This window comes from Ostrinia furnacalis, unplaced genomic scaffold (assembly GCF_004193835.3).
Source record: "Ostrinia furnacalis isolate ACB-3 unplaced genomic scaffold, ASM419383v2 OfSCF1166, whole genome shotgun sequence".
Lineage (NCBI taxonomy): Eukaryota > Metazoa > Arthropoda > Insecta > Lepidoptera > Crambidae > Ostrinia > Ostrinia furnacalis.
Window position 1 is genome coordinate 919,795 of NW_021131405.1, and position 27,947 is coordinate 947,741.

Below are 27,947 nucleotides of genomic sequence, written 5' to 3' on the forward strand. Positions count from 1 at the left end.
TCTTTTTTGTCGATAAGAATAGGTCTAGTTTCATCTATTTTCATATGTACACTTTAACGTGACTCACACTGTATAAAGTTAGACAAAACGTTTTTTGTACTTGTCTTGTAAGATTAGTAATAAAAATAATCAATAAGTTTATTTCTATCCTTACGCTCTTAGTATCTAGTGAAGTCGTATTGTTCACTGGTAAATAAATAAAATAAAGATCAACAAATTCAAATGAAAGATAACAGTTACTATCTTTACAACTTAGTTGACTTTAAATTTAAAGTAGAGAAATCTACGTCCACTTGATGATTAATTGAGCAAATTCCCACAAAATATTGAATGAAATTTTAGGCACAATATTAAACATAGAAACTTTCTCTAAGCGCCATCTATCCGGTAATTGCAACATCTCTTGATATAGCCACTGCTGCTATGAGCATTCTATATTTTTGGTGAGAGAGAGAGAGTTATTTTTTCCTATCCTTCTCTCTCTCTCTCTCTCTCTCTTATAATGAGGGCTATCGTTTTAGCGCTCACCAGTCAGCGCCACTGTAGAGTAAGGTCCTGTCACTTGCTAGTAGCGAAGACAGTGGCGCCAACTTGTGAGCGCTAAAGTGGTAGGAGGACTATCGCATCTGCACTCATCAAGATGGCGCCACTGTAGAGTAAGGTCCTGTCAATCACCAGGGGTGCCAACTGTTAAGTATAAAAACGATAGCCCTCATTATGTGACTTTCACTACTCTATTCAGGATTTGACGATCATAACCTATTTGCTTGAGCTTTCCTGATGGGTTGCAGTATTGTGTCCATTACCACTGTAGCAGCATTCACTTTACTGCACCTGTAATACGAAAAAAGAGATTAGGAAGTGAATTAACTTCGAATTCGTTAGATCGTTTACTAGCACCGCCTGCGACTTCGTACGCGTGGATCCCGTTTTACAACCTTAGGGGTGGAGTTTCGTATTTAATCCGTTCTTAGTGAGCACTTACATTCTAAAAGGAACCCCCATGCAAAGAGACTCCTAGCACATGTAGTTTCTGAGATATCGTGATGAGTCAGTCAATCAGTAAGTCAGTGACCTTTTGCTTTATAGACTGATATAAAATGACATAGATTTTATCACTGTCGTCTGTATCTGTCGCAGAACTAATGAAATGTAGAGATTATGGGTTTTCAATTAGAGACACATAATATGCCCGTTTTCACCATTAATCCCTAATTTTTAATGTGACCTCTCGAGATATTTAGTAGCTGATGCAATTAGCTGTGCTGTGATACGATGATTTCTTTCTCCTTTAGGACGTAGCACACTAATCAACCCGGAAAGGGATCATAACCGTATCAACTCGAGGCGGTCAGTATTCTTTGTATGGAACCCCATACTGCAACGCACACTTATCCGCACCGTAACGTAAACGCCTCGCCTCGCAGTTGACAGCGAGCGAAAGGCGATGACAGCTCGCGAAAGGCGATACGGTGTTGATCAGTTTACGAATTGATGATTTACGGAGAAAGAAATAAAACAAACCGGCCAGTTGGAGTATAGAACGCCTTCAAGTTTATGTCTTGGAAAAATCTGTCTTCTAAAGGTGATATGACCATTATTTGCTATCTTGCTATTACAACTAAAAAAATATAGGTACCACAATGTCAAGCTTGACGCGCCACATACCTCGGGAACAGCTCGTCGCACTTGAGCGGCGCCCAGCCCGCCAGCGCTTCTGACACCATCGTCTCCAGCGCCCTCTCTGCTGCCAGCTCACCCGCGAGCATACGGAGCGCCATTCTGCGAAAAATGTTTAAAAATTCATTTATTTTCTCTAAGTAGGCTGTACCTAATTCAATTATTTTATTTTTATGGTTAGTAATGAATACTATATTAATTTTATGTATATTTTTTACATAATTCCAAACATCCAGCGCCTTCCTGCTACATTTATGAGGTCGTGAACTTTACAACTGCATCCGAACATTAATATGGGCTTGTAGAAGCAGTAAAAAAAGAAGTCACTATTGTCAACCTAAATTCTCATTCTTGTTGTTGATGTTGTTGATGGAAAATCATCAAACACTTATGATGCAACTTTTCACTACCACACAGCCTTATAGATTTATTTTTATACTAAAAACTTTTCAATCATCCATCATGGTTCTCTTACCCATTAATCCTCGCCATGGTCCCATAAGGCGCATTCAATTTGCTCGTCGCCACCAAGTTTTTACAGTACAGCATCCACATACAGTCCAGTTCAGTATACGTCCCGTTAGAGCTCCCAGAGAATGACGTCTGAAGGTGGTTCAATGCTTGGGTGTTGCCATCGATGTTGCGAGAGAGCTGTGCTTGCGGAGCGTCTCGGGTGGAGAGCTGGTTGAGGACCGCTCTGAAAGTGGAAAGGCTTTGAGGTCAAATCATTTTTTTTTTACGTGACAGGAGGCAAACGAGCAGACGGATCACCTGATGGTAAGTGATTACCGTCGCCCATAGACACCCGCAGACCCAGGGGCGTTACAGGTGCATTGCCGGCCTTTAAGGTGAAGATACGCTCTCCTCTTGAAAGCTTGCAGGTCGTATCCGTCCGGAAACACCGCAGACGACAGTCCATTCATGAGGGAACCATTCTGACTCTATGCGTTGCACGCTAGTCTGGGGAATAAATCACCAGATCATGCGGGAACACGACCCTCTCTACCAGAAGCAAATGGAAGATCATTCCTAAATAAGTACTCTATGCTGACCAGATCAAGTTAGGTAGATATGACTGTCACCTTTTACGACATAGGATTGATTCTAATCTGCTTCGCTGGAACCAAAGGGCTATGAACAATGTTGGGTGCATAACTTCACCAATCGACAAGGTTTAATGAAACTCATGATAACGGACTTTTGCACCTATTGGGAATTGAAGTCAGGGTTTCTGACCACAGAGGCGGGTGTTTTCATCGCCATAAATGGCTAATTTTCATGGCTAAGTAGACACAATAAAATTGAAGTTTCATTATTTGTATTGGTTGCTGTTGGTTTTCCTAATAAAATCTGTCTAGGTATAAATAAAAATGAATTGCTGTTCGTTAGTCTGATTAAAACTCGAGAACGGCTGGGCCGATTGAGCTGATTTTGGTTTTAAAATGTTTGTTGTAGTCCAGGGTAGGTCTAAAGGGTTGGTCAAAATTTGCTTATTTACTGCCTTTAAGGCGGAACAAAGTTCGCCGGGTCAGCTAGTAAATAAATAAAACTCACTTGGTGTTCTTGTAAGCGCGTCCCAGGTGTATGGCGGCGCGGGCAGTACTCATGCCGACTTCCAAGAAGCTCTCCAGCAGACTCTTGCCGAGGTCGAAGTCTTCCACGTCTTGACGGGCGTTCTGGCGTTTACTGGAAAACAATTTAAACTCGGTTGAGTTAAATGCGCACTTGGCGGCCGTGACGTCACATCGACGTTCTGGTACGAACGAGGTGTGCGGGAGAGTTCAAGCGAGGTGCGCAGTTAACTGGACCGGGTTGTAGGCTCTTATTAGGGCACTTAACATGTCCAAATATAGTTTTTTTTTTTCACAATTTCCAAATTCCAACCACAAGTTGAGCACCATTTAGTTTAGTGGCTATAGCAAGAGCAGACTTGCTGTCAAGTCATCCTGGACCCTCATGGGTGTCTAGAGAATGAAAAAGTACGTGAAAAAGTTTGTGAATGTTTTTGGAGTTAACTCTGGCAATTTCGAATATTTTTACAAATCTTGTTTGTTACTTTGTCCAGGAGGACTGAGGGCTTAGTTTGAGTTTACCTCAAACGTCGTCCGTCACTAGTGAGTGCGTAAAAAATGACATATGCATGAAGGATTGATTGTACAGTGGAAATTTTCAAGAACTAAAATTTCCATAAATATTTTTAACGCGCTCACTAGTGAGGACGTTGATGTTAACTCACACTAAGAAAATAAGAAAAACTTTATATTTGACACAAAAAGAAAATAAAAAACAGAACAAAGTGACTTAAAACTATACACGCGATTTTTGTGCCAAAAAGCGCCCGCTCAGCATTAATCAAGACACGCGTGCCCCGACGCTGGTTTTCAGCGGGTGCCTCTCCGACCAACATTTTAAATTACAAAAGAAAACAATAATGAAAACACTAAGCCGTCTAGTCATCTACTCTCATTACTGCACTAACCTGAACACCGGGACGCTATTGTCGTGGTGGTAGACCTCGTTCTGCTTAGTTTCCACCTTGCTGGGGTCCATGAAGAGTGCGTTAAACGCGAATACATCTGGGTCTTTCAACATCTTAGCACGCGCTGACTCCTGGAATTAAACTCTGGGTGAATTTAACCCCCTTACTAATAAAACGTTACACAGTTGTTCAACACTGTTTTAAAATGACATTTCCATTCGTCACTTTAAAACACTGTTCAACGAGCGTGTAAGTTTTATTAGTGAGGTAAGGCATTTTATGGCTCAGTGTAAAGTCCTAAAAGTGTATTAATTGAAGCTATTTGGCTTTGAAAGTTCCTAAATATTTTGAGTTCCACCTCTGCTTGATCAGGACAATAAAGTAAGTCGATTTTGAGAAACAGCACCGCAGTAATTCAGTGACCGTTGTCTGTCAGTCTCTTTTCCATATCCCAAATTCTTTATTTGCCTATAAAGCAAATGCCACGCTTATGGAGACAGGCTTGGGGATTGGGGAGCGGTGGATACTGGATTCTGGCAAGACCCAATGAATAGCCGGGTACTTCTCATTTACACTCAAATTTGATGGTCACACAATAATAGTTCATAAACGGTGTAAGTTAGAACAATAACTTTGAAATCAGATGATAAAATATCTATTTAGCTACATACAAAATAAATTTTATCGTAATAGAAGCAAAAATAATACGAAAAAATCACATGAAACGATAAAAAACGGGGTCATTTTTCGCGTTCTCATCGTGTCACACCTTCATTTTCATTCAATTTGTGTGTAGCATATACTAAAATCATCGTAATTAAATATACTTTCCACACAATAGTCAAAAAAATTCTTCTTATAATTATTTTGAATTGAGAAAGCGAAATACGTTGGTCACACGATTTTAGGTACCTAAAATTTTGAGTAATAATACAAGATTGTCGTTAAACCGAACACCAGCAACCAATCACAGCGTTTTATTCGGTTAACGTCAGTCGCGCTTCGAACATTGGGGAGGTGAGATAGGTCGATCGTCGCTCCGGGAAAAAAATACGTAACTTTTTGTGATTATCCATAGACATACCGTCGATTGCTTGCACAATATTTTCTACCTCTAAAATTTAAACAATTTAATTGAAACTTTACCATTGAAAACTTAACATGTTAGACTTATTTGTGTAGTATTCGACTTGAACCGTTAAATTCAAAATTAAGGATAATTCATAAAAAACTAAAATTTTCGTCACCTTCGTGGCATCACCTTCGTGGTGTTTTATACACGAAGGTGATTTTAGGCCACGAAAGTGATTTCTTGCTTTGGTTTATTTTAAAATATAGTGACGAGAGTGGTGTTTATGTTTTTACAATATTTTAAAATTAATTATACGTGGTAAGTAGAGATCAGTACATCAATAAATAAATAAGGGTCTCGTATTTTTGTTATCGGTCTGTATGACTGTATGCATGTCTGTATATGTGACTGTGTATCTGTTTGTAAGATAAATTTAATCTGAAGTTTGAGTTAAAAGTTGTACAACAAAAATACGAGGCCCTCTGGCCTAAATAAAAAAAATATTTTTGTTGAGGGACTGATAATCAGTTAGAGTTCTTTTTATTGAGGTACTGATAATCCGTTTTTTGCTTCTTTAGCATTTCAGAATGCCACCAGTTTCCCCCTAAAACCAATTGCGTAGAATCTTGTAACTTAGTAGGTGACGTAATCGGTAAAATTTTATCTTGTATTTACCTATTTATATTATGTTATTGCTATTTATCTATGAAAATAAGACAAAATATATGTTTTATAAACACTTAAGAGTCATTTACAGTAATAAAGTTTGAAAAAATTATTGCTGTGAAGTACAGAATCACTTTCGTGGCATCAAAAAATTCAAAACGTTAAAGCTTCCAAACGAGACTCACTATTTTACTGGTTTACTGAGAATACAATCTTCACATCAAGCGCTACAATTTTTGTTTACAAAAAGTTGAAATAAGTTAGAAATAAAATTCGCCACGAAGGTGACGATGAGAACCGTGGCGATGAGAAATAGCCAGCCATGATCCTAAGAAAGAAATTAACTTAAATGACATGAAATATTACCTGATTTTCCCACGCCATCAGCTGAATGTTATGCAGCAACATTACATCCAGGGTCAAAATACCAAACGACAGCAAATCCGTGCTATTACTCAAAATCATCCTTTTACTATGATTCGCACTAGTGTAGTTATCTCCAAAGTAAATGTCTTTTAGTTTGCTCATTATTATACTAACATTCCCTTGCACTAGACTTTCATTTAAAGCTTTCAAAACTTGACTAAATTCAGTACTTTTGTTAGCAATTTTCGTAGAATTCTTCACAGTATCAAAATCGGGATCCGTGGTTATCCAATCATGTAGTTCCTGCACTTTTTCAATTAAGTAATTAGTCATTGTATTACTTTGCATGTAATCATCGTATAAGTTTTCATCGTTGTAGTATTCTTCGTAATCATCATGCTTTCTTAGACCAACCATGTACCCGTTGGGTAGTTTGATTTCTTCGTGGATAAATACATCGGGCAGTGTTGGCTTGAAGTCTGGGATAGGTCTTCTGATACCCGTTATTCCCATACCAGCTAAGATATGGCTGGGTAATCTTGCCTGATCTTTCTTCTCGATCTTTCTTTCTGTGTGCTCAATAGTTGTGTCATGTACTGGGTGGATTTGAGGTTTGGAGATTAGATCTTCAGTTTTCTTGGCTTTTTCTCTGTGAGCGACTACATTTTTGAATATGGACAGCTTTTCTAGAACGTCTATGTCGTTTTCTACTTCGTCACTACCAGTAGATGTAGGGTCACTTTCTGTGGTGGTGGGGATCGGTTTTGGTGTGATATACACTGGGTGTGGATGCGAGTAGATAAGCTCCTGTAAATAAATGAAAATTTTATGTAGGATATTAAAAGAACTCTCTCTTGGGTAAATACAATTATATCTTAAAGAGCTCACTGGTCTACTATTTCAATTTCGTTGGTGTTTGACTCAAGCATTACGGCTCTTCAGTATAGAGATGGGTTTCCACCCGGGTAAAAACCCACATGAGGGTAAAAACCCAATAAAAACCCGTTTCATTCCACCCGTGGGTGTTTACACCGGGTGAAAACAAATAATTTTATAATTATTTCAAATGGTATCTTTTCTTTATTTTTATTGAATTTTTCTCATTTAAGTTTATTGATTAATAAGTAATAAGTCAAATTTAACACTAATATGCATTTATATCGTGGCCAAATCGTAAAATTGAACACGTTATGATGATGTGACCAATTATTTTATAAAATGGTGTTATTTCAAGAATCGTTGAACCGATTTAGAAGAAATTTGGTAGGAACACAATAATTTGTGATCATGGCAAGGACATGGAGGGGGGGATGCCAAAGATGCCAAACTCTCTCTTTAATGACATTACGGTATAAAGTTACAAATAACAACACCAACTACAAAGTACTTTCGCTTAAAAACTTGAAATCGAACCGCCCTTCCGCCACTGTAAGGCATTGTAACGTTTTTCAAGACCTCCTCTCCCCCCAGATTGCATTACGTAACACTAGAACGCCCCCTTAGCAACAAATACCACTTCTCACTTTAAAAAAACTCTATTTTTGTTTTCACCCACCAGAATGGGTGATAATGGGTAAAAACCGGGTTTTTACCCAAATCACCCAGTTTTAACCCAATCGGGTGAAATGGGTTTTTACCCACTACCCATCTCTACTTCAGTATCTTCTTTTGAGTAACGCAGTCGGGTAAAAAGGTATGGATTCAATAGTATTGTGGATCCAAAGAAAACAGCAAATAGTGAATATGTCCCTAAATATATATTTTTAGAAATAAAGAATAAATAAATCATAATAAAAAATTAAGCAGGAAAACTATTTAATATTCTGGGAAAACAAACAATATTTACTTTTCGCGATGTAAAAATATGACAGCGCCATCTCTCATTCAAATCCAGAACGAATCTCTGGCAGCTTACACCTAATAGCAACTCTGGACACATCTGTGGCAAGACTTACCGGCTCCTCCAAGGGTCTGGTGTAGGCCTGCGAGCCCCAGCGTGTGACGACGATGGTGGCGAGGACTAATGCTGCGCATACCGCGAAACAGGAGGCGCTTGCGATGATCCACACCTTCAGAGGGACCTGTGGGATAAATTAGCTGCTTTAATTTCAGTGTAAAAAAGGTCTTATTAATAGTGCTTTTTATGAACTTTCAAGGAAAACTATAGCGGTTAAGGTAGATCATATTATAGTTTAAGAGTAATAGTCGTTTAACTCATCTATATTAATATTATAAATGCGAAAGTATCTGTCTGTCTCGCTTTCACGCCTAAACCACTGAACCGATTTTGATGAAATTTGGCATAGAGATAGTTTGAGTCCCGGGAAAGGACATAGGATAGTTTTTATCCCGGTTTTTGAAACAGGGATGCGCGCGATAACGTTTTTTTGTGACAGACAAAATTACACGCGGGCGAAGCCGCGGGCGGAAAGCTAGTGTATTATAAAATTTCATACCTCATGAAAATTCCTTAGAAGAAAATATGAAAAGTGACTTTGGATGAAGTAATTGCTTGGCTCTAAAATTATATTATGGTAACGACGAACAACTACGGAACCCTACACTGCGCGTGGCACGACACGCACTTGGCCAATTTTTAAATAATCATCGACTGGTTTTGCAGGGTCTTATGGCTTTCATACCGATCACCCACGACCCACGAGGGACACGATGCCTGAAGGGGGTGAGTAACGTGAATAGTGATGTCAATCAACCAAAATCATTTTGTTACGAGTCAAGGGTCTTTTCACAGTCTACAGTCCGAAAGCAATTAACACATTGAACGCCAACGCGGTCAATGTTGTCCGACACTGCACTTTCCTACCAGGCCAAGTAAAAATTTCATTTTTTTTCAATTTTCGTCGATTGTTTTTTTTTGTTAAATCGTTACATTATAAACATAAATAAAGGATTTTATTAACATATAGTTGTTTTTGAGTCTTTACATCGAATTATTAAGCGTCGGACATCATTGACCCCCATGGCCCCAGCGAGCGAAAATTCGAAAATCCGTTCCGTAGGGCCGCGCGGTCATGTTGTCGACCATCCCCGCTCGCATCCAAAAAAAAAAAGGAGAACAACCAAAAAATAAAGAGTTGTACATTGGTAGGTTTTTGATATATTATATTACGCATAAATAGGAATATTATAAGGTATAAAATGAGAAACGAAACTAGCAGGATAAGTCTTAAATAGTGATTAAAAATAATAATAAATAAATCGATGATACCGTAAAAGGAACGCTAAAAGTGATTTTTTTCAAATTGTTTTAATTAAAAAAGGTTTAAATTTTATTTAAAAAATTGAATTTATCAATAATTCGTATAAAAGTTGTCCAAAACTGAGCCGTCCCAGCTATGGCATTGTCAGGAAGGCGCTACTATCAATACTGAACTATTAGTTCCCATTTTTGCCTCGTTGGACAGCCATATAATTATGAAATTTACAGGAAGGTGCTACTAACAACTGGGTTATTAATCCAATTTTTGCGACTTGACGTTTTAGAAATTGTTTAACTGTATTTTGAATTTTCCATCCATCACTGTAGTGTCACTTTCGATCGGTTCTTTTTTCAAAACCAATTTTGAATTGTCAGTATATCAAATAATATTTAAAAATACAGGGTGTTTGGCGCATCGTGTGCCAAAATAATTTGGCGGATAGAATGGGTCATTTCCTATATTTTCAGCCCCCTTAACACGTTCCATGACAGGCGGCTACTTTTAAATTATTTTTTTTAGTAATTTCACCAAAATACCCAAATCGCATCATTTAACTTCGATTTAAAAAGAAACTACTAGGCGTAGCTTCAAAGTAAATATTTTGTTTTGACGTGCATTGATGTAGGGTTGCATCAAATCTAAATTTTCTGGCAAATATCATCTAGGTTTTTTTAAATTCAACTTTGAAGTTTTCCGAAAAGTTAAAAATGGACTGAACATTTAAGTTTACATGGCTATAAAAAAATAAATAAAAGAGATAGCGATCTTCGGATTTTATCAAAACTTCTCTATTCTATCCCTATTCAAACGGTATACTAATCTTGTTTTAATAATAACAACAACTTTACAAATTCCTTAAATTAGTGAATTGACTCTACTCGGACTGATTTGCGAAATTTGTGTTTATAGCCCCTTTTTGTGTGAATAGCACGTTAAACACCTAACAGGTAAAAATAATTTATCTTATGCAATGTAAAAACCTTTTCCCTATCGTTTTTCAATGTGGATTTTTTGAAATTAAGGACGAAAATAATTATTTTGATCGTTTATTAATTATTACAAATTTAGTTCAAAATGTCCGCCTCGGCAACGTATACACTCACGACATCTTCTTCTAATTTAGACTGTTGTCGTATGCAGCCACATTTCTCTTTTTATTACTACAAAGGCTTTTTTTATTCGTTGTTGTAGTTCTTCTATTGTTTGAATCCGTTACGTACACCAGTTCTTTAGCTCGTCCCCAGACGTAAAAATCTAACGGAATTAGGTCTGGGGAACGTGCAGGCCACTGTATAGGGCCATCTCTTCTAATCCACGAGTAGAAAACGTCTTTGTAGTAATAAAAAGAGAAATGTGGCTGCATACGACAACAGTCAAAATTAGAAGAAGATGTCGTAAGTGTATACGTTGCCGAGGCGGTCATTTTGAACTAAATTTGTAATAATTAATAAACGATCAAAATAATTGTTTTCGTCTTTAAATTCAAGAAATCCACATTGAAAAACGATAGGGAAAAGGTTTTTACATTGCATAAGATAAATAATTTTTACCTGTTAGGTGTTTAATAACGTGCTATTCACACAAAAAGGGGCTATAAACACAAATTTCGCAAATCAGTCCGAGTAGAGTAATTGCACTAATTTAAGGAATTTGTGAAGTTATTGTTATTATTTAAATAAGATTAGTATACCGTTTGAATGGGGATAGACTAGAGAAGTTTTGATAAAATCCGAAGATCGCTATCTCTTTTATTTATTTTTTTATAGCCATGTAAACTTAAATGTTCAGTCCATTTTTAACTTTTCGGAAAACTTCAAAGCTGAATAAAAAAAAAACTAGATGATATTTGCCAGTAAATTTAGATTTGATGCAACCCTACATCAATGCACGTCAAAACAAAATATTTACTTTGAGGCTACGCCTAGTAGTTTTTTTTTAAATCGAAATTAAATGATGCGATTTGGGTATTTTGGTGAAATTACTAAAAAAAATAATATAAAAGTAGCCGCCTGGCATGGAACGTGTTATAGGGGCTGAAAATATAGGAAATGACCCATTCTATCTGCCAAATCATTTTGGCACACGATGCGCCAAACACCCTGTATACTCAAAATTAAAAATAATTATAATGACATAGCTGATTTAACATGCCAATAATTTGACCTACATGAATAATAAAAAATGTTCTCGAATAGAGTATCGAAAAGAGAAAAAATTTTTTTTAATACATTAAACAAATCTATTTTTCTCGACAATCCTGCTAGGTGTAAGCATCTAATAAGTACAATAATTTATGCCACTAATAAGGTTTAAATGGCATAAGTTTTGTAGCTGTACAAAGAACTTAGTACCTGTACCAACCCTTCGTACAAAGTGGTTGTTCAACAATGACAGTGATTTTTTTTTATTGTCCTGCATATTATAAATTATATAAAATAAGTAAACGATATGTTTTAATTAATAAACCGTTATTATCTTGCTAAAAAGTTGATAAATTTGCAAAAATACATTGTATAATTACCATGTTTCATTGCGCTACCGTTATCCACATTTTTTTTTCTAAGTCCGAGCTTTACCTGAGAACCAAGTGACGTACACTTATCTTGGGAGCCGCGCGGGTCAGCTTATATGAGAATTATTGAAGAAATGCTGTCCATCGGCTCAATACAGAGGTTTAAACATAGGTCTGACTCGCGGTCATCATTGTCCGACGCGGCCCGAACGGAAAGTTAAAGTGTCGCCCATCATTGTCCCCCATGGCCCGAACGGAACAGTGCCATTTTTAGGCTGGCAGCGAAGGTGTTAAGTATTTTTGGGAGATTCGCACCGCGGTCCGAATTACTCGTGGAGCGAAATATCTGACCTATGGTCAAAGTAAACTCTTGAGACATCTTGTGTAGTTGTAAATTATACCCAGGTGCTGTTCTTCAGAAAATTGTGAGTGTTGAACTTACGTTACAAAATTTTATATGCTAAAAATGTGCAGTCAAATGTGCAGCAGCGCCTAAAAATACTTACTTATTAATAAGGAACAAAAGTTTGGCCTAATTACCAACACCTAAATTGTCCCAGAGAAAGCATGCAGCCGATTATTTCATGTATAAAGACAGTTAAATGCAATCGGAACACTTCGTTTCCGTGGTTGAATTTGTGCCGCTGTCCGTTTTGCATAATTCATTGCGCCTTACTCTGACCTTTAGCGCTATTTGCCTTGTATTTTGTTATTGCGCTACTTCGAGTGTATTTTTAGTAATAAAAGACGATCAAAATGACCAATTTATTGCTCTATGACATCATACATTATAATTTTCCTTTGTCGAAAGCTGCAGGTAGTCGAACCTTAACTTCGAGCTCCTCCTATGTTCTTCTGATTAATTTCGTTGCGGGTCCAATGAGTTTAACTTTCCCCGGGACAAACTTGACCTTCACTGGTTGGGTTTTTATTGGCGGTCAAGCTGTAGATCCTGGCTACACAGAGTTGCAGTGGTGGGAACGAGAGGTGGGAATAATCCCGTGCCGAAAAGTACAAATCATTTATTATGCTAGGCCCTTTCATGAGCTTGCCCACCACCACTAATCAAATGCCTTATTAAGTTTTTTTTCCAACTAAGTATCTATACTAATTATTACAATCACACTAATATAGTGTGTATGATTGTTANAACCAAGTGACGTACACTTATCTTGGGAGCCGCGCGGGTCAGCTTATATGAGAATTATTGAAGAAATGCTGTCCATCGGCTCAATACAGAGGTTTAAACATAGGTCTGACTCGCGGTCATCATTGTCCGACGCGGCCCGAACGGAAAGTTAAAGTGTCGCCCATCATTGTCCCCCATGGCCCGAACGGAACAGTGCCATTTTTAGGCTGGCAGCGAAGGTGTTAAGTATTTTTGGGAGATTCGCACCGCGGTCCGAATTACTCGTGGAGCGAAATATCTGACCTATGGTCAAAGTAAACTCTTGAGACATCTTGTGTAGTTGTAAATTATACCCAGGTGCTGTTCTTCAGAAAATTGTGAGTGTTGAACTTACGTTACAAAATTTTATATGCTAAAAATGTGCAGTCAAATGTGCAGCAGCGCCTAAAAATACTTACTTATTAATAAGGAACAAAAGTTTGGCCTAATTACCAACACCTAAATTGTCCCAGAGAAAGCATGCAGCCGATTATTTCATGTATAAAGACAGTTAAATGCAATCGGAACACTTCGTTTCCGTGGTTGAATTTGTGCCGCTGTCCGTTTTGCATAATTCATTGCGCCTTACTCTGACCTTTAGCGCTATTTGCCTTGTATTTTGTTATTGCGCTACTTCGAGTGTATTTTTAGTAATAAAAGACGATCAAAATGACCAATTTATTGCTCTATGACATCATACATTATAATTTTCCTTTGTCGAAAGCTGCAGGTAGTCGAACCTTAACTTCGAGCTCCTCCTATGTTCTTCTGATTAATTTCGTTGCGGGTCCAATGAGTTTAACTTTCCCCGGGACAAACTTGACCTTCACTGGTTGGGTTTTTATTGGCGGTCAAGCTGTAGATCCTGGCTACACAGAGTTGCAGTGGTGGGAACGAGAGGTGGGAATAATCCCGTGCCGAAAAGTACAAATCATTTATTATGCTAGGCCCTTTCATGAGCTTGCCCACCACCACTAATCAAATGCCTTATTAAGTTTTTTTTCCAACTAAGTATCTATACTAATTATTACAATCACACTAATATAGTGTGTATGATTGTTACTTCTTCACGCTAAAAGTACCTACTGAACGGATTTTGATTAAACTTTCCAATATTATTTTTTACTAAGTGCTATAATTTATGACAAACGGAATTTCACGCGGCAAAACTATAGGTATAGCCGAAAAGGGGCGGCGCAGTAAAGAAAAATTAAAAAAACGGGAAATACACCCTTATTCACAAACGATGCTTGCTTAAGTGAAGCAGCAAATCGAACGCACAGCGTTGAATAGAGCTCTGTGATTGGTTCGTGTGTCGCGCACCTGAGAAATAAACTTTGAACTGTCATTAGGTTTATCGTAAGTTCTGACGATTACACCTTTTGACCCAAAATTTGAGCAACAATTGACATTTAACGTCAAAATGTAATTTGAATTCAAAATTGGAATGCACGCTCTATCATCGGCTCAAATCCAGCGCTTGCGCATAGACTTCATACATTTCCTGTATTACGTGTTGCTCGTTACCCAACGATAGCAGTCAACCTGCTTTTGCTCGCGGTGTATAATCACAAGTGACTCCACCAACCATGCCATCTTACGCTAGAGGTGATAGAGTGGGATCTGCCTGCTTTACCTATACATAAACTAAGAAGCTTCTTCCGGCGGCTTCTCTCGCGTCGGACGCAGAAAACTTTCATATGACTATTAAGGTAGCCATGTTTCTCTTAGCTCTTAGTATCATTTATAAATCTCTTCATAGTTTCAAACCAATTTGTATGGGTAACTAAAAATGTGACTTCGTAGGCGTGGACGTGGACCCCGTTTTAACCCCATAGGGGTAGAGTTTCGTAAAAGAGTTTCGTAAAATCCATTCTTAGCGGATGTCTACACCCTATAAGGAACCTACCTGCCAAGTTTGTAGATGTTATTAATAAGTAGTTTCTGAGATTTCGTGATTAATGTCAGTGGAATTTCATTTTGGTGAAACTCAACAGATTAGTCCAAAATCACTAGCATCTTCGTTTTTTATTTGTAAAACTTCGCTCTGTGAAGGGTTCGCAAAATTGACTAACACGCTGGTGGATGCCAAAATCATCGGTCTGAGTCTGACCTGACAAACTAAAATTTTTTTTTTTGCAAATTTGAGGGTAGAAGATAATATACTCACAGCTCTGTCCCTCTCGCACGGCAGCGGCCTGGCCCTGGCGGGGGTGGGGGGCGGGTAGCGGCGGCTCCAGTCGGTCGTGACGGTGGCGCGGCTGTCGCACGAGCCGGCTGACGGCGGCCGCTTCTCGTACTCGTATTGGAACATTTTCTGGAACAACAATATGCCAGTTATTAAAAAGCCATTATTATCTGCAAATGGGCTTTTAAAAAGCGCTTGTAGATGTCCCAGTAGGTATTAACTTTAACCTACCTACCACTACATCGGGACACCGGGCCTTGTTGCATGGCAACATTAAAATGTAGAAGTCGTCTCGACTCCCACAAATACACAAGTGAAAACTGAAGATTGTGTTTTAATTAGAAAACCTGCAGTATCCAGCCTTTGCTGAGAAATATACTAATGTGCTTATTTCCCATTATGAAATAGGTCATCATCAGGATATTCACCCTCCACTAGGAGAACGATCCTCTTCAATTTACTAGACTAGAGGACAAAAGGAAGGAGTTGGCCTACACTCCCCACGCTGGCTAGACGGATTGGGGAGGCCTGATGTTCGCATTTTTCGCTAAGTGCCTCTAAGGGAAGAGTGGGAGTGGTTATTTCAACCAAAGAACGTCCACCGATGGAAAAGGCCTCGCCCAAGGATTTCCACTAATCCCGGACTTGCGTTGCTCGCATCCAGGTGCTTCCCGCAACCTTCACCACACTACGTCTTCCGGCCCGTGGTCGAAGGACCCACGATACCCCCAGGGGTATCGTCAGGGGTAACGTGGGTTTGAAGCCCTAGCCACATCACACCAGCACAGCCCATTAATTATTTACTTTCGTAGCAGATCTAATTTATGTGTGTGGTGCATTTTTCCCCATGCTTGGACATTGGTTTTAGAGATCATGCTCATCATACCATGAAATCTAGATTAAACAGCGTGAGAAAACTAAGAAATCACATGTTACAACGTTGCATTTGCTGACAAAACTGAAGATTTTCAATCTTGTGTTGTAGGACATAATGATTTTTAGAGTGAAAGCGCATAGAGCGTGGATAATGTGTGGAAAAGTGAATAAGCATTTACGGAAAATGACTGTTATGATGATGGTTGGGTTGGGTGACTGCTCATTTTGTTGGGGAATTGTTTTTTATTCTCGTGGGAGTTTTAGCATGATGATTTGGTCATCATTCCCATAATTTTGATTTCTCTAAGAAATAGGTAGTAATTTATTTGTTATATTCCTATCTACTTCATATTTACTTCACAATAAAATGCATTCATAAATTTAATCATAAATAAATAAGTGCAAAGGAAATTATTTTCCTTGAATTTTAGGTATGGCGCCATCTAGCGGGGAGTAGTCAAATTAAAATTTCTCATGCTATTTTCAAAACAACGTTGGATTACGTCTAAGTATTATATTATCTGTGTGGTCTAACTAACCATTGAGGAACAATAAAAAAACAATACTTAATTGCTTGCTGCTGAGTTAGCTAGGTATATTGTTTTAATTACGAAAAAATTTATTACTCTCAAATTTGTACTTCCTTCCCAGGGCCGCGCCGCCCCTGTGTGCGATGTGTGCGGCGCACACAGGCGCCAAGACAATAGGGGCGCCGCACCGCTACTGCCACCTTTTTTTTTTAAATGGAGTATCGATAAGTAAGTAGGTACAGTATGCGCAACATAGGCCTTGTACACAACAAAACAAATATTACGCTTATTAAACAAGTCTCTCTTTCCACACAAACTTTCATCCCTTAATTCTATTACTCCCTTTAGGATAACATTCTTAGAAACTTTAAATGTCATTTTTATTTCTGTCTAATTGATAAGTAAGTGAATGTTGAGTTTGATTGGTAACTCTATATGTGTTTTAGAATGCTGTCTGTTTTCTTAACAATAAAATAATCAAAACAGACTCTGGTCTGTCTGTATACCAAATTTCATTCAAATCGGTTCATACAACCTTTCATCCTCCTTTTCAACCCCTTATAACCCCTTTTTAGCAATAAAAATTAGCCTCTGTCCTTTCTCAGGCTCTAGACCCTCTGTGTACACAATTTCATTCAAATCGATTCATACAACCTTTTTTTTTTCGTCAGGAAATGCATGAAATTTCATACCCACTGGCCCGGAGACCACTGGAACCAGTAGGTTATGAGAGGCTCTCCCTGCCAGATGGGCAGGGCCTACTCACTAAAATCTGACGGTGTCCTCCCGAAGTCTTTGGGACGGATCTGCGAGTTATTGTCCGAGCTAGACGGCCTAGACATTCTTTCGCGGCTCCGCCCCAGACTATGGCTCGCTCTGTTTGAGCGAGGGACGACTGGCTTCAGGGGAGTAGTACCTCCCCTGGTCTTCGCTAACGGTGCGCGTGAACACATGCGCGCGCCCCCGCCACGGGNTATGGACACCTTTCGGCTCCATCATCAGACCCTGATGGTTACCATCTATGATTAAAGTACTCGTCAATAAAAATTAAACGAGCCCTGTAGGCAGGGCCGCGCCGCCCCTGTGTGCGATGTGTGCGGCGCACACAGGCGCCAAGACAATAGGGGCGCCGCACCGCTGCTACTGCCACCTATTTTTTTTTTAAATGGAGTATCGATAAGTAAGTAGGTACAGTATGCGCAACATAGGCCTTGTACACAACAAAACAAATATTACGCTTATTAAACAAGTCTCTCTTTCCACACAAACTTTCATCCCTTAATTTTATTACTCCCTTTAGGGTAACATTCTTAGAAACTTTAAATGTCATTTTTATTTCTGTCTAATTGATAAGTAAGTGAATGTTGAGTTTGATTGGTAACTCTATATGTGTTTTAGAATGCTGTGTGTTTTCTTAACAATAAAATAATCAAAAGCCTAAAAAATAAGTTTCAAGATTCTAATTGATTCATTTAACCTTTTATCCCCTTTTTACAACCTCTTTTTCGCATTAAAAATAGCTTATGTCCTTTCTCAGACTCTGGTCTGTATACCAAATTTCATTCAAATCGGTTCATACAACCTTTCATCCTCCTTTTCAACCCCTTATAACCCCTTTTTAGCAATAAAAATTAGCCTCTGTCCTTTCTCAGGCTCTAGACCCTCTGTGTACCTACACAATTTCATTCAAATCGATTCATACAACCTTTTTTTTTTTTCGTCAGGAAATGCATGAAATTTCATACCCACTGGCCCGGAGACAACTGGAACCAGTAGGTTATGAGAGGCTCTCCCTGCCAGATGGGCAGGGCCTACTCACTAAAATCTGACGTTGTCCTCCCGAAGTCTTTGGGACGGATCTGCGAGTTATTGTCCGAGCTAGACGGCCTAGACATTCTTTCGCGGCTCCGCCCAAGACTGTGGCTCGCTCTGTTTGAGCGAGGGACGACTGGCTTCAGGGGAGTAGTACCTCCCCTGGTCTTCGCTAACGGTGCGCGTGAACACCATGCGCGCGCCGCCGCCACGGGTCCTCCTTTAGCGGCCACCAAACACCCTCGTGTCTAGTGGCCGAGGACCCTTTAGAAGGGGCATGGATATGGTAGTGTCTCCTGCGGTGTCCTGGACGTCGGCGACGGTTCAGTGGAACATCAGGCGAGGCCTCTCGCTCCCTCTCCGCCGCTTCTTCTGCGACATGACCTCCTCGCAGAAGTGGAGCACCACATGCCATGCATCTGGGCTCTCTAGCATACGAGGCAGGATGGCCCGTAAAGAGAGATTTTGTCCTACCTGTTCCACGAGGATTTCGCGCTCTGCCACCCAAGCTTGGCACACTTCGAGTGTGTGCTGCGCGAAATCCTCGATGCCTTCTCGACAATGCCAGCAATTGGCACTTTGCTCCCGTCCTATATCCGAAACTCCGAAATAAATAGTCGCCGAAACAGCCGTGGCCATTAGTATTTGGGTCGCGCTATAGGAGAGATGACCGTGTCGGTTCATACAACCTTTCATCACCCTTTTCAACCCCTTACAACCCCTTTTTAGAAATAAAAAGTAGCCCATGTCCTTTCTCAGGCTTTAGACTATCTGTGTACCTTTCATTCAAATCGGTTCATACAACCTTCCATCCCCCTTTTCAACCCCTTAAAATTCCTTTTTAGCAATAATAAGTAGCCTCTATCCTTTCTTAAGCTCTAAACTATCTGTATACCAAATTTCATGAAAATCGGTTCATACAACATTTCATCCCCATTTTCAACCCCTTAAAACCCCTTTTTTGCAATAAAAAGTAGCTTATGTACCCTTCTCAGGCTGTAGACTATCTGTGTACCAAATTTCATTCAAATCGGTTCAGTAGTTTTGACGTGAAAGCGAATACATACTTTCATACAACCTTTAACCCCTAACAACCCTTTTTTTTGCAATAAAAAGTAGCCTATGTCCCTTCTCAGGCAGTAGACTATCTGTGTACCAAATTTCATTCAAATCGGTTCAGTAGTTTTGACGTGAAAGAGAGACAGACAGACAGACAGAGTTACTTTCCCATTTATAATATTAAACAAAAAAGCGTCAAAAGTGGATATATTTATTATAATTTAAGTATGTTTAACGGTCATTCTCCGGATCTGGATTATTTTGTTGATTACCCCGACCTTTTTTATTTTTGAATTTAGAGTAAGTTTAGGTAAAACATTTCAAAATAGACATTATTACGAGCATATTTTTTATATTGGCCCATCTGTAGCAAGCAGGAATAAAAAGTTATGCGACATCAAAATTTTCATGGTCGGGGTAATCAAAGTTGGGAGTCAGAGTAATCAAAAATAAAACAAAATATTTTATTTTCTAAAGTTTTTTTTAAGTTATGGTAAAATAAATGTTATTATAACTAGCCATTTGTTATTTTGATGTATAAACGACAATATTGTAAAGTTTCAACAAAATCTGTTAAGTAGTTGTTGCGTAAAAGAGTAAAAAACATACATATTTGGTTAGTGAATTGGCTATTTCGAAGAATTTACAAGGAGATTTAAATAAGAAGATAGCAATACTACAGTTCACACTAAAAAGAGAGGTAGGGCCACAGAGAGCGAGATAGATATAAGTAGGTATTTGACTCAAGTTTTTGTTTCAACTTTGCCCTCCATTTTTATCTTTAGCTTCATGGAAAAGAGGCGCTTCATAGGTTCCGCACACAGGCGCTGCCGGCGGTCGGCGCGGCCCTGCCTGTAGGTACACATTAATCAGAGTAACAGAGCGTATTGAGTAGCGTCCTGCTGCGTTCCCACATCATTGCCCAATACAATTAACAATAGGAAACAATAGTTATACTGTTCCTTGTATGTGTCGGCGGCTGAGCCCGCCAGTTTTATTTTAGTCGCAAATACACCTTTAAAGAAATCACATGTTTTACTGTTCCAACCTTCTGACGTACGTTTTGTGGAATCTATACTAATATTATAAAGCTGAAGAGTTTGTTTGTATGTTTGTTTGTTTGTTTGTTTGTTTGTTTGTTTGTTTNATCAATTTTTGACGACTTACGATTTTTTTTAAATTACTTAAATAACTATTATTAACTATCTCTGTAGTTTAACAACAAGAACCAAAGTTATTCTATTAGATAAAAATATTTGTTACTAAAATATTATGATATTCGGGTACTTTTTGGCCCCGGACACGTGATTTTCTTAGCCGGTGGAATGACCCTTAAAATATTACTGTTTTTATTTTATCCGGATATACCTCTTAGTTTAAAAATTATTACGCTTTCTTTGCAATAAGTAATCGGAAGAAAAAAAATTCTATAAAAAATTAGAAAAAAATCTCAAAAAAAATTTGACCTCTTTTTTGTCGATAAAAATAGGTCTAGTTTCATCCCAACTTCCCATCCCAACTAATATTATAAATGCGAAAGTAACTGTCTGTCTGTCTGTCTGTTACGCTTTCCCGCTTAAACCTCGCAACCGATTTTGATGAAATTTGGCATAGAGATAGTTTGAGTCCCGGGAAAGAACATAGGATAGTTTTTATCCCGGTTTTTGAAACAGGGACGCGCGCGATAAAGTTTTTCTGTGACAGACAAAATTCCACGCGGGCGAAGCCGCGGGCGGAAAGCTAGTCTATTTTCATATGTGCACTTTATCGTGACTCACACTGTATTTAAGTATAAAATTCTTTGTATTAAGTATGTAAAAATTTAGTTCGAGTTTTCTTTTTCGTAGTAATTGGCAAGCAGAACGAACGGGATTTACCTATTAGTATCCTAATTCCTAAGTGGTTTCCAGTTTTAATACACTTATGATAATAATATCTAAGTACTGTAAAACTGAAGAACATTTATTTTAGTCAAAGTTAACAATTAAAATATTCGTTAAAAATTTAAATTCGTTTTTTTATGACGATTCATTAGAAAAGAGGCGCTTCATAGGTTCCGCACACAGGCGCTGCCGGCGGTCGGCGCGGCCCTGTTCCTTCCGAACCGGTGGGAATCTTATACAATAGCCAATCTGTATGGTGAATGGGACTTATCATTTATCAATGAACACAAGCGTACCATAACACAAGGTTTGTTGCACGTGTGAACCATTGTTAGTGTAGGTACAAATAGTTCGCAAATGGACAAGGAAATAATGATAAATATGAATGTCCATTCCATGGATTAGAGTCCTCCACAGTCCTCCAAAGATTTTTAAGACGGATTTTAGGACCTAGATGTCTTAATATTAGGTAATTTTGTTAAAAACTCCATCTACATTCAACTTCGAACTCCTTCTAAGTTCTTCTGATTAATTTCGTTGCGGGTCCAATGACAGTTTAACTTTCCCCCGGGACAAACTTGACCTTCACTGGTTGAGTTTTTATTGGCGGTCATTGCGGTCAAGCTGTAGATCCTGGCTACACAGGAGTTGCAGCGGTGGGAACGAGAGGTGGGAAATGTCTCTGGCATTCTCACTTTGGCAATCGACAATGCAGACCGAGTTTCACGCCCGTATTCACAAACGATGCTTGCTTTTAAGTGAAGCCGCAAATCGAACGCACAGCGTTGAATAGAGCTCTGTGATTGGTTCGCGTGTTACCCTGTGCGTCCACGCGCACTGGGAGACCTCATAGTAATGTTTGTGAATACTTCACTTCAAGCACTGCATAATATTAGTTTGCATACTTAAAACCACCGTCAGAGGCCATCGACCCGAGCATAGAGCAAGTAGAGCGGCGCAGACGACACATTCTGCGCGGGAAGCAGATCGCGACGACTTCCGAGTTCGGCGCATGCGCCTCAGCCTCGCTCATGGCGGGAGAGAGAATATTAACAAGCTCTTAATGATTACAACAAAAATATCTTTAGTCTTGGAAGTACTTAATAAATAAGTTCACTAGCTTTTGCCTGCGGCTTCGCTCGCGTTCAACTTTGGGTGCGTTCAGACAGGGCGTACGGGCTCGCGCGGCTATCTCATCATCCTGCTCACTCAAGAGCAGGGTGAGCAGGATGACCAGCGTGCCGCGCGAGCCCGTTTGCCCAGTCTGGACGCACTATAAGGGGTGAATTTTGGAGATCCTTCTGAGTCAGACAGTATCCGTTTAGTGTTTTGATGGAGCTGTATGTACCTACATTGAGATCAGTCAGTCAGTATTGTAATGGTTTGCTTTTTATAAAAACAGAATACTTAAAACTAGATGTATGGAACATTTTAAGGTAATAGGAACCCTCAACTAAATTACAGTTTACCTATAGGTACTACGTTAATTTGTGACGAACCCTATAGTTTCAAACGAAACTTGAAAAAATCTCAAAACTGCCTTAATTGCGAATTGAACCCACGACCTAATCGCATGTCGAGCTTCTCTAACCACTAAACTATGGAGACATTCGATCAAGTTCATAGTTCTGTATTCTGAGTATTTCTGAGGTAGCTAGATACAAATTTTAATAATCTGCCGATGCCGAGTTTCTTTCTTCGAAATTATTATTTAACGACGTAAGTAAATAATGACTGTATTTTCCCATACAACTTTTACATATTAGGTTCTCGCCATCATGATAATGAAGACAAAAGAAAAGAAGCTAAAAGCCATGGTACCCATACCACGCTAGAGATAGTGATGTCAACATTCGACCCGATGACCTGTCGATAAAATTCAATTGATTTCTTTCGTCGATTACCGAGAGCGTCTAAAAATAGAAACCGTATCGTTTTTCTCTATTTGTGTCTGTGACCATAAATAAATCAACGTCCGATGATAATTTTTTGTCGATCACTTGTCGTTGAGCTTTAAAATTAATTGTTTTGTTGATATACATTTAATTTGTTACCTAAAATAAACTGGAGTTTAGAGACTTGCGTTTGAATATTTATTTTTAATCACTATTTTTAAATGAAAAAAAAATCATTCTAAAACAATATTAAAATTATCTATTGATTGAGAGATTAGTAAAAGAATTGTTCCTAATAATAGAAATTCATCTTTTGAGTTATTAAATTATTTTTTTCTGACGATGAGACTTCTGAAATTTTGGTTTGATATTATTCCTATAGTTAGCTGTTATCCGCGTCTTTATACCATAACATAGGACATAATCTGGAAAAACATCTTATCATTGTAGTCCTTTTACATGACACTTACATATAAAAGCATTTTTTTTTGCACTTTTATGTATTTAAACATTGTAGGAATATAAGTATTAATTCTCGCAAAAGGTCATAAGCCTTGATCTCCTTAAAAACAAAGGTTATTCGATCAAAGTCACAAAAGTTTTGTGAAACATACTTAATTACTTAATAGGAACTTGACCAAAATTATATAATTGCCACGGACATTCGCACGGTCGTTTCAATGGTGTTATTATGACAGAAACAACAATTTATTTGAAGGATAGTAGGTACCTCCCATCATTAAAACTTCTGTAAGTAGTAGGTACTTACTACCTACCTAATCATCCATTTGCAATAAAAATATTTGTACTTTTATTTGGAAATACTTAAAATTCATGTCAACATAATTTTTTAGTAAGACTTCCTAGTGCCAAATTAACTACTTCTTTTTTGTTACACGAAAAAAAATGTAATTAGGAGGCAGTTAGGAGATATTTTTTATGCAGAACAAGGCTTGATTTTACCGCAATCGACAGAATGTTGCCCAATGGGCAACATGGAAAGCATTGGGGGAGGCCTATGTTCAGCAGTGGACAGGTATGGCTGAGATGATGATGATGATGATGACCAAATGTTGTGAGAATGCTATCTATGATGGTGCATCTGCCCTGTAAGTCCTTATTCACTGTCGGCTTGAAAAGGCCGGGGTTTTTGTAAGGATTAATCAAAGGATAGCGTCTTAAACCTAGTAGTGGTGTAGAAGGTAATAAGGCGAAGCCTAGCATTCTACCCGCGGTAGAGGCAATAGTAGCTATACTAGAATGTCAATACATTCATAATCTTAGTGAAGCAACGCTGGGCGTGGTTGGGCTGTGGATGGGTGACCGCTCGATGGTGTTTATAAGAACCGCTTCGAAGAGCACAGTAAGCGTGGTGTTCCGGTTTTCATCATTGGATCGATAATGGATACTAGCACTTTTCTTATTCACTGATAAAAGTTATTTATTTTAATGACTATCACCATGCAACATGCATATTGATTTCTTGCGCTTTTTATGCAATTTAATAGGCACTCAGAGGGCAGGTATGTATGTACCATCCTAGACTGCATCTCACTTAACACCAGGTGCGATTGTGGTCAAAATACCTGCCTTACCTAGCATAAAATAAAGAAAAAAGTTAATACTATAAGTTAACAGAATTAATTAGGTATTATAGCTAAGTAAGTTAAATAACACACTTTTGCATTGGGATACCTACTTAACTGTTGTAATGGTTTTGTAAATAAATAAATAAAAAAAAAAACACTTTTGTTACAGTTATTGGAACATGCCAAATTCTTCTGAAACCGTTAAGCTTTCGTTGTACGTGAATGCATAAAAAGTTCTTTACCGTAATATTTTCATTATAAACTAAGAAGTATCACGTTAAACCTTTTATTAAATCAGTCTGATAAGAAAATTAGCATACTCTGGATTGCAGTACACATTTCTGCATAAAAACCGGTTGACTGCGGTACAGTTAGCGTCTGTTATATGTATAAATTACTTTAATTAAAATAATTGAGAACGTTGCGCCGAGATACGAAGCGGGGCGCGTGCGACATAATCTGATACAATTAAATGAAAAACGAACTTCATAAGCTAGATAAAATTTTATCTTATTATGATCATCATCATTGTCATATTTAGTCTCTCCTATAGGAGGGAGACCCTTCCTAATTTACCAGAGGCAAAAGAGAGGCAGCACTCTCTACGGCTGGCCAGACAAGTTGGGTAAGTCTGAATTTACCCTGAAAAAATTGTCCGGAGAACGCGTTAACTACGATGATGGCACATCAATCTTAGCCCAGTCACTGGTATCTTACATCTTACTAATGTTAGTAATAAGAGTACCTATCTAATTTTGCAAAAAAAAGTATAGTCTGATGTACTGTCGACTGTGCTTCATGAATGCAAAATGTGGTACGCATGTGACATGCGCGGAACTCCATTTGCTTGTATTGGTGCGATGCGTGTTGGTTTTATTAAGAATGAAAATTTTAGAAACTTTTATTAGCTTCTGTTCTTTCAGATAATATGTTGAGAATGTATGCATTTTCAGCCGAATGATGTCCACTGCTGGATATAAATGCCTCCCCCAAGGATTTCCACTAGGTGGACCGACGATCTGGTGAAGGTCGCGGGAGATGCCTGGATGTGGACGCCGCAGGACTGGTCTTTGTGGAAATCCTTGGAAATGCCGAACTTATTTCAAACCAATTTTAAAACTTGAAACAATGTCACCTCGGGCGTTAAAAGGTCGCGTGAGGGTTCAATTTCCACGTGAATCAATCGTTTTTTTTTTTCAGTTTTACTTGTTCGTTTCAGCCGAATGACGTCCACTGCTGGACAAAGGCTTCCCCCAAGGATTTCCACTTCACACAGCTCTTCACTTTAGTTTTGTGCTTTAGTTCTCTTGCGGATCAGATTGTAGATCAGTGAGGAGGAGGATTTACCCAGGCATTTCCAACACTGACCAACCAGATGGGTTGGGGAGGTCTGATGTTCGCAAATTGGTGTAAATAGCAAATAGTAAATAGCAAATACGTAGTGGCGTAATCTAAATATACATCCGCTAAGAAAGGATTTTACGAAACTCCACTAAGGGGATAAAACGGGATCCACGCGTACAAAGTCGCGGGCGGCCGCTAGTCCTATTTATAATTAAGTCGTCTGCCTAAACCACACGGCTAAAGTCTACATTACGTGAAGTGAATTAAGGAAAGTATCAATAGTGGTTAACTAAGTAACCTGCAAGACTGTAGTAATCGTAACAAAGAATCCTCGCAGTTCTCGGTTCAGATACATATCAATTAATCGTATGCCACGAAAGTCAATTAAACGACTTACTTAAAGGGCAGTCTCACGTGTTTATTGACCTCACTGGTTACTGGAAAACACCTATTTTTAAAACACTACCTTCAGTCTGCGGCTTTACCTGATAATATAGCTCTGTCGATAATAATATCACACATTTCCCAAAAAAATGTACCCACTTTGTCTTGTTCTCACATTTTAAAAATAAATAAATGGATCGAGTGAGACATCTTAAAATTATTTTTAGGCTAGAAATATTTTTTAGTAAAAAAACAATGATCAAGACAAGAATAACGACGGTTTTGGTCGGTTTTTAATAGGTATTAAAGGGCTGTCGCTCAACTTTTAATATTTGAAACATATTTTTAATTTTTTAATTATCAGAATATTTTAAACTGAATGGGTCTCATTTATCAAAAATCATACATTTATAGTAGCTGTAGGTACATGTGCCTGTAAGTTTGTGTCTTTTTCATAATTATCCTGGGTGTAACATGATCCTGCTGGCGTGGCTGGCTCCTTTTAAAGGACTTCGAATAGAAAGTAGTTTCAAACTTGAAATAAAGCTCACTTTTAAAACGTACAGGCTAAAATTTTAAGGACTTTCTCTTATCAATATTATTACGTCAACTCTATCACACCGCTCTCTTATTGTTTCTTCATACACAAATGTAGAAATTAAATACTTGGCCAATATCTGAAAAATTCAAAAGCAAAAAAAATACTTGCATCCTTTCAAAAAAAATTACCTAATCATTTCAAAGAGCGATTAAGTGTTTCTAAATATCCAATGTACATGGAGCAATCGCCTCTTTAGCTACGTCTAGTCATATGCATATCCATGCAATACCGTTGCAATTGCAATACGCATTCCTGTTTGTATGCAAATTAATTGAAAACACTTCGTAAATAATGATTAATGTTTTTTAAAAAAAAAGGCCAGTAAACAAAACAATACGACTTACCAAAAACTAAATCAATTATTTTATTTTCGAAGTTATCGATATATTTTCCTAATACGTATCTGTCACATCACTATCATTTTCTTTTTTCGTAAATGTCATTCATAAAAAAATAAACACAGAGCAAGGAGTTTTGTCGGAAAAGTTCGCACCAAAATGGCGTGTGGTCCCGCGCGCGCTTTTTACCAAACTAAAGCAAGAAACAGTTATGAGTACGTTGTCACCGCGATCGGGGAAAGTTTCAAAGATGCGCGATGTGCGCAAATAATTTACGTTTATTA

At 38.3% G+C, this 27,947-nt stretch overlaps 1 protein-coding gene across 2 annotated transcripts; it reads right to left on the reverse strand.

Moving 5' to 3' along the window:
• Positions 1–37: 37 nt before the first annotated feature.
• Positions 38–27,929, reverse strand: LOC114351608 (uncharacterized). 2 transcript variants are annotated; one of them, XM_028302888.1, is made up of 10 exons: positions 27,670–27,929; positions 15,335–15,481; positions 8,219–8,344; positions 6,264–7,070; positions 4,160–4,290; positions 3,235–3,366; positions 2,156–2,377; positions 1,669–1,782; positions 715–834; positions 38–501 (listed from the first exon to the last, which is right to left on the reverse strand). In XM_028302888.1, the coding sequence occupies exons 2-9, from the start codon at positions 15,476–15,478 to the stop codon at positions 753–755; spliced, it is 1,758 nt and encodes a 585-aa protein (XP_028158689.1). In that variant the 5' UTR covers positions 15,479–15,481; positions 27,670–27,929; the 3' UTR covers positions 38–501; positions 715–752. The 2 variants fall into 2 exon arrangements, with proteins under 2 accessions (XP_028158689.1, XP_028158688.1); XM_028302887.1 differs by lacking the exon at positions 38–501 and having other exon boundaries at positions 641–834; positions 27,670–27,925.
• Between the last annotated feature and the right edge of the window lie 18 nt (positions 27,930–27,947).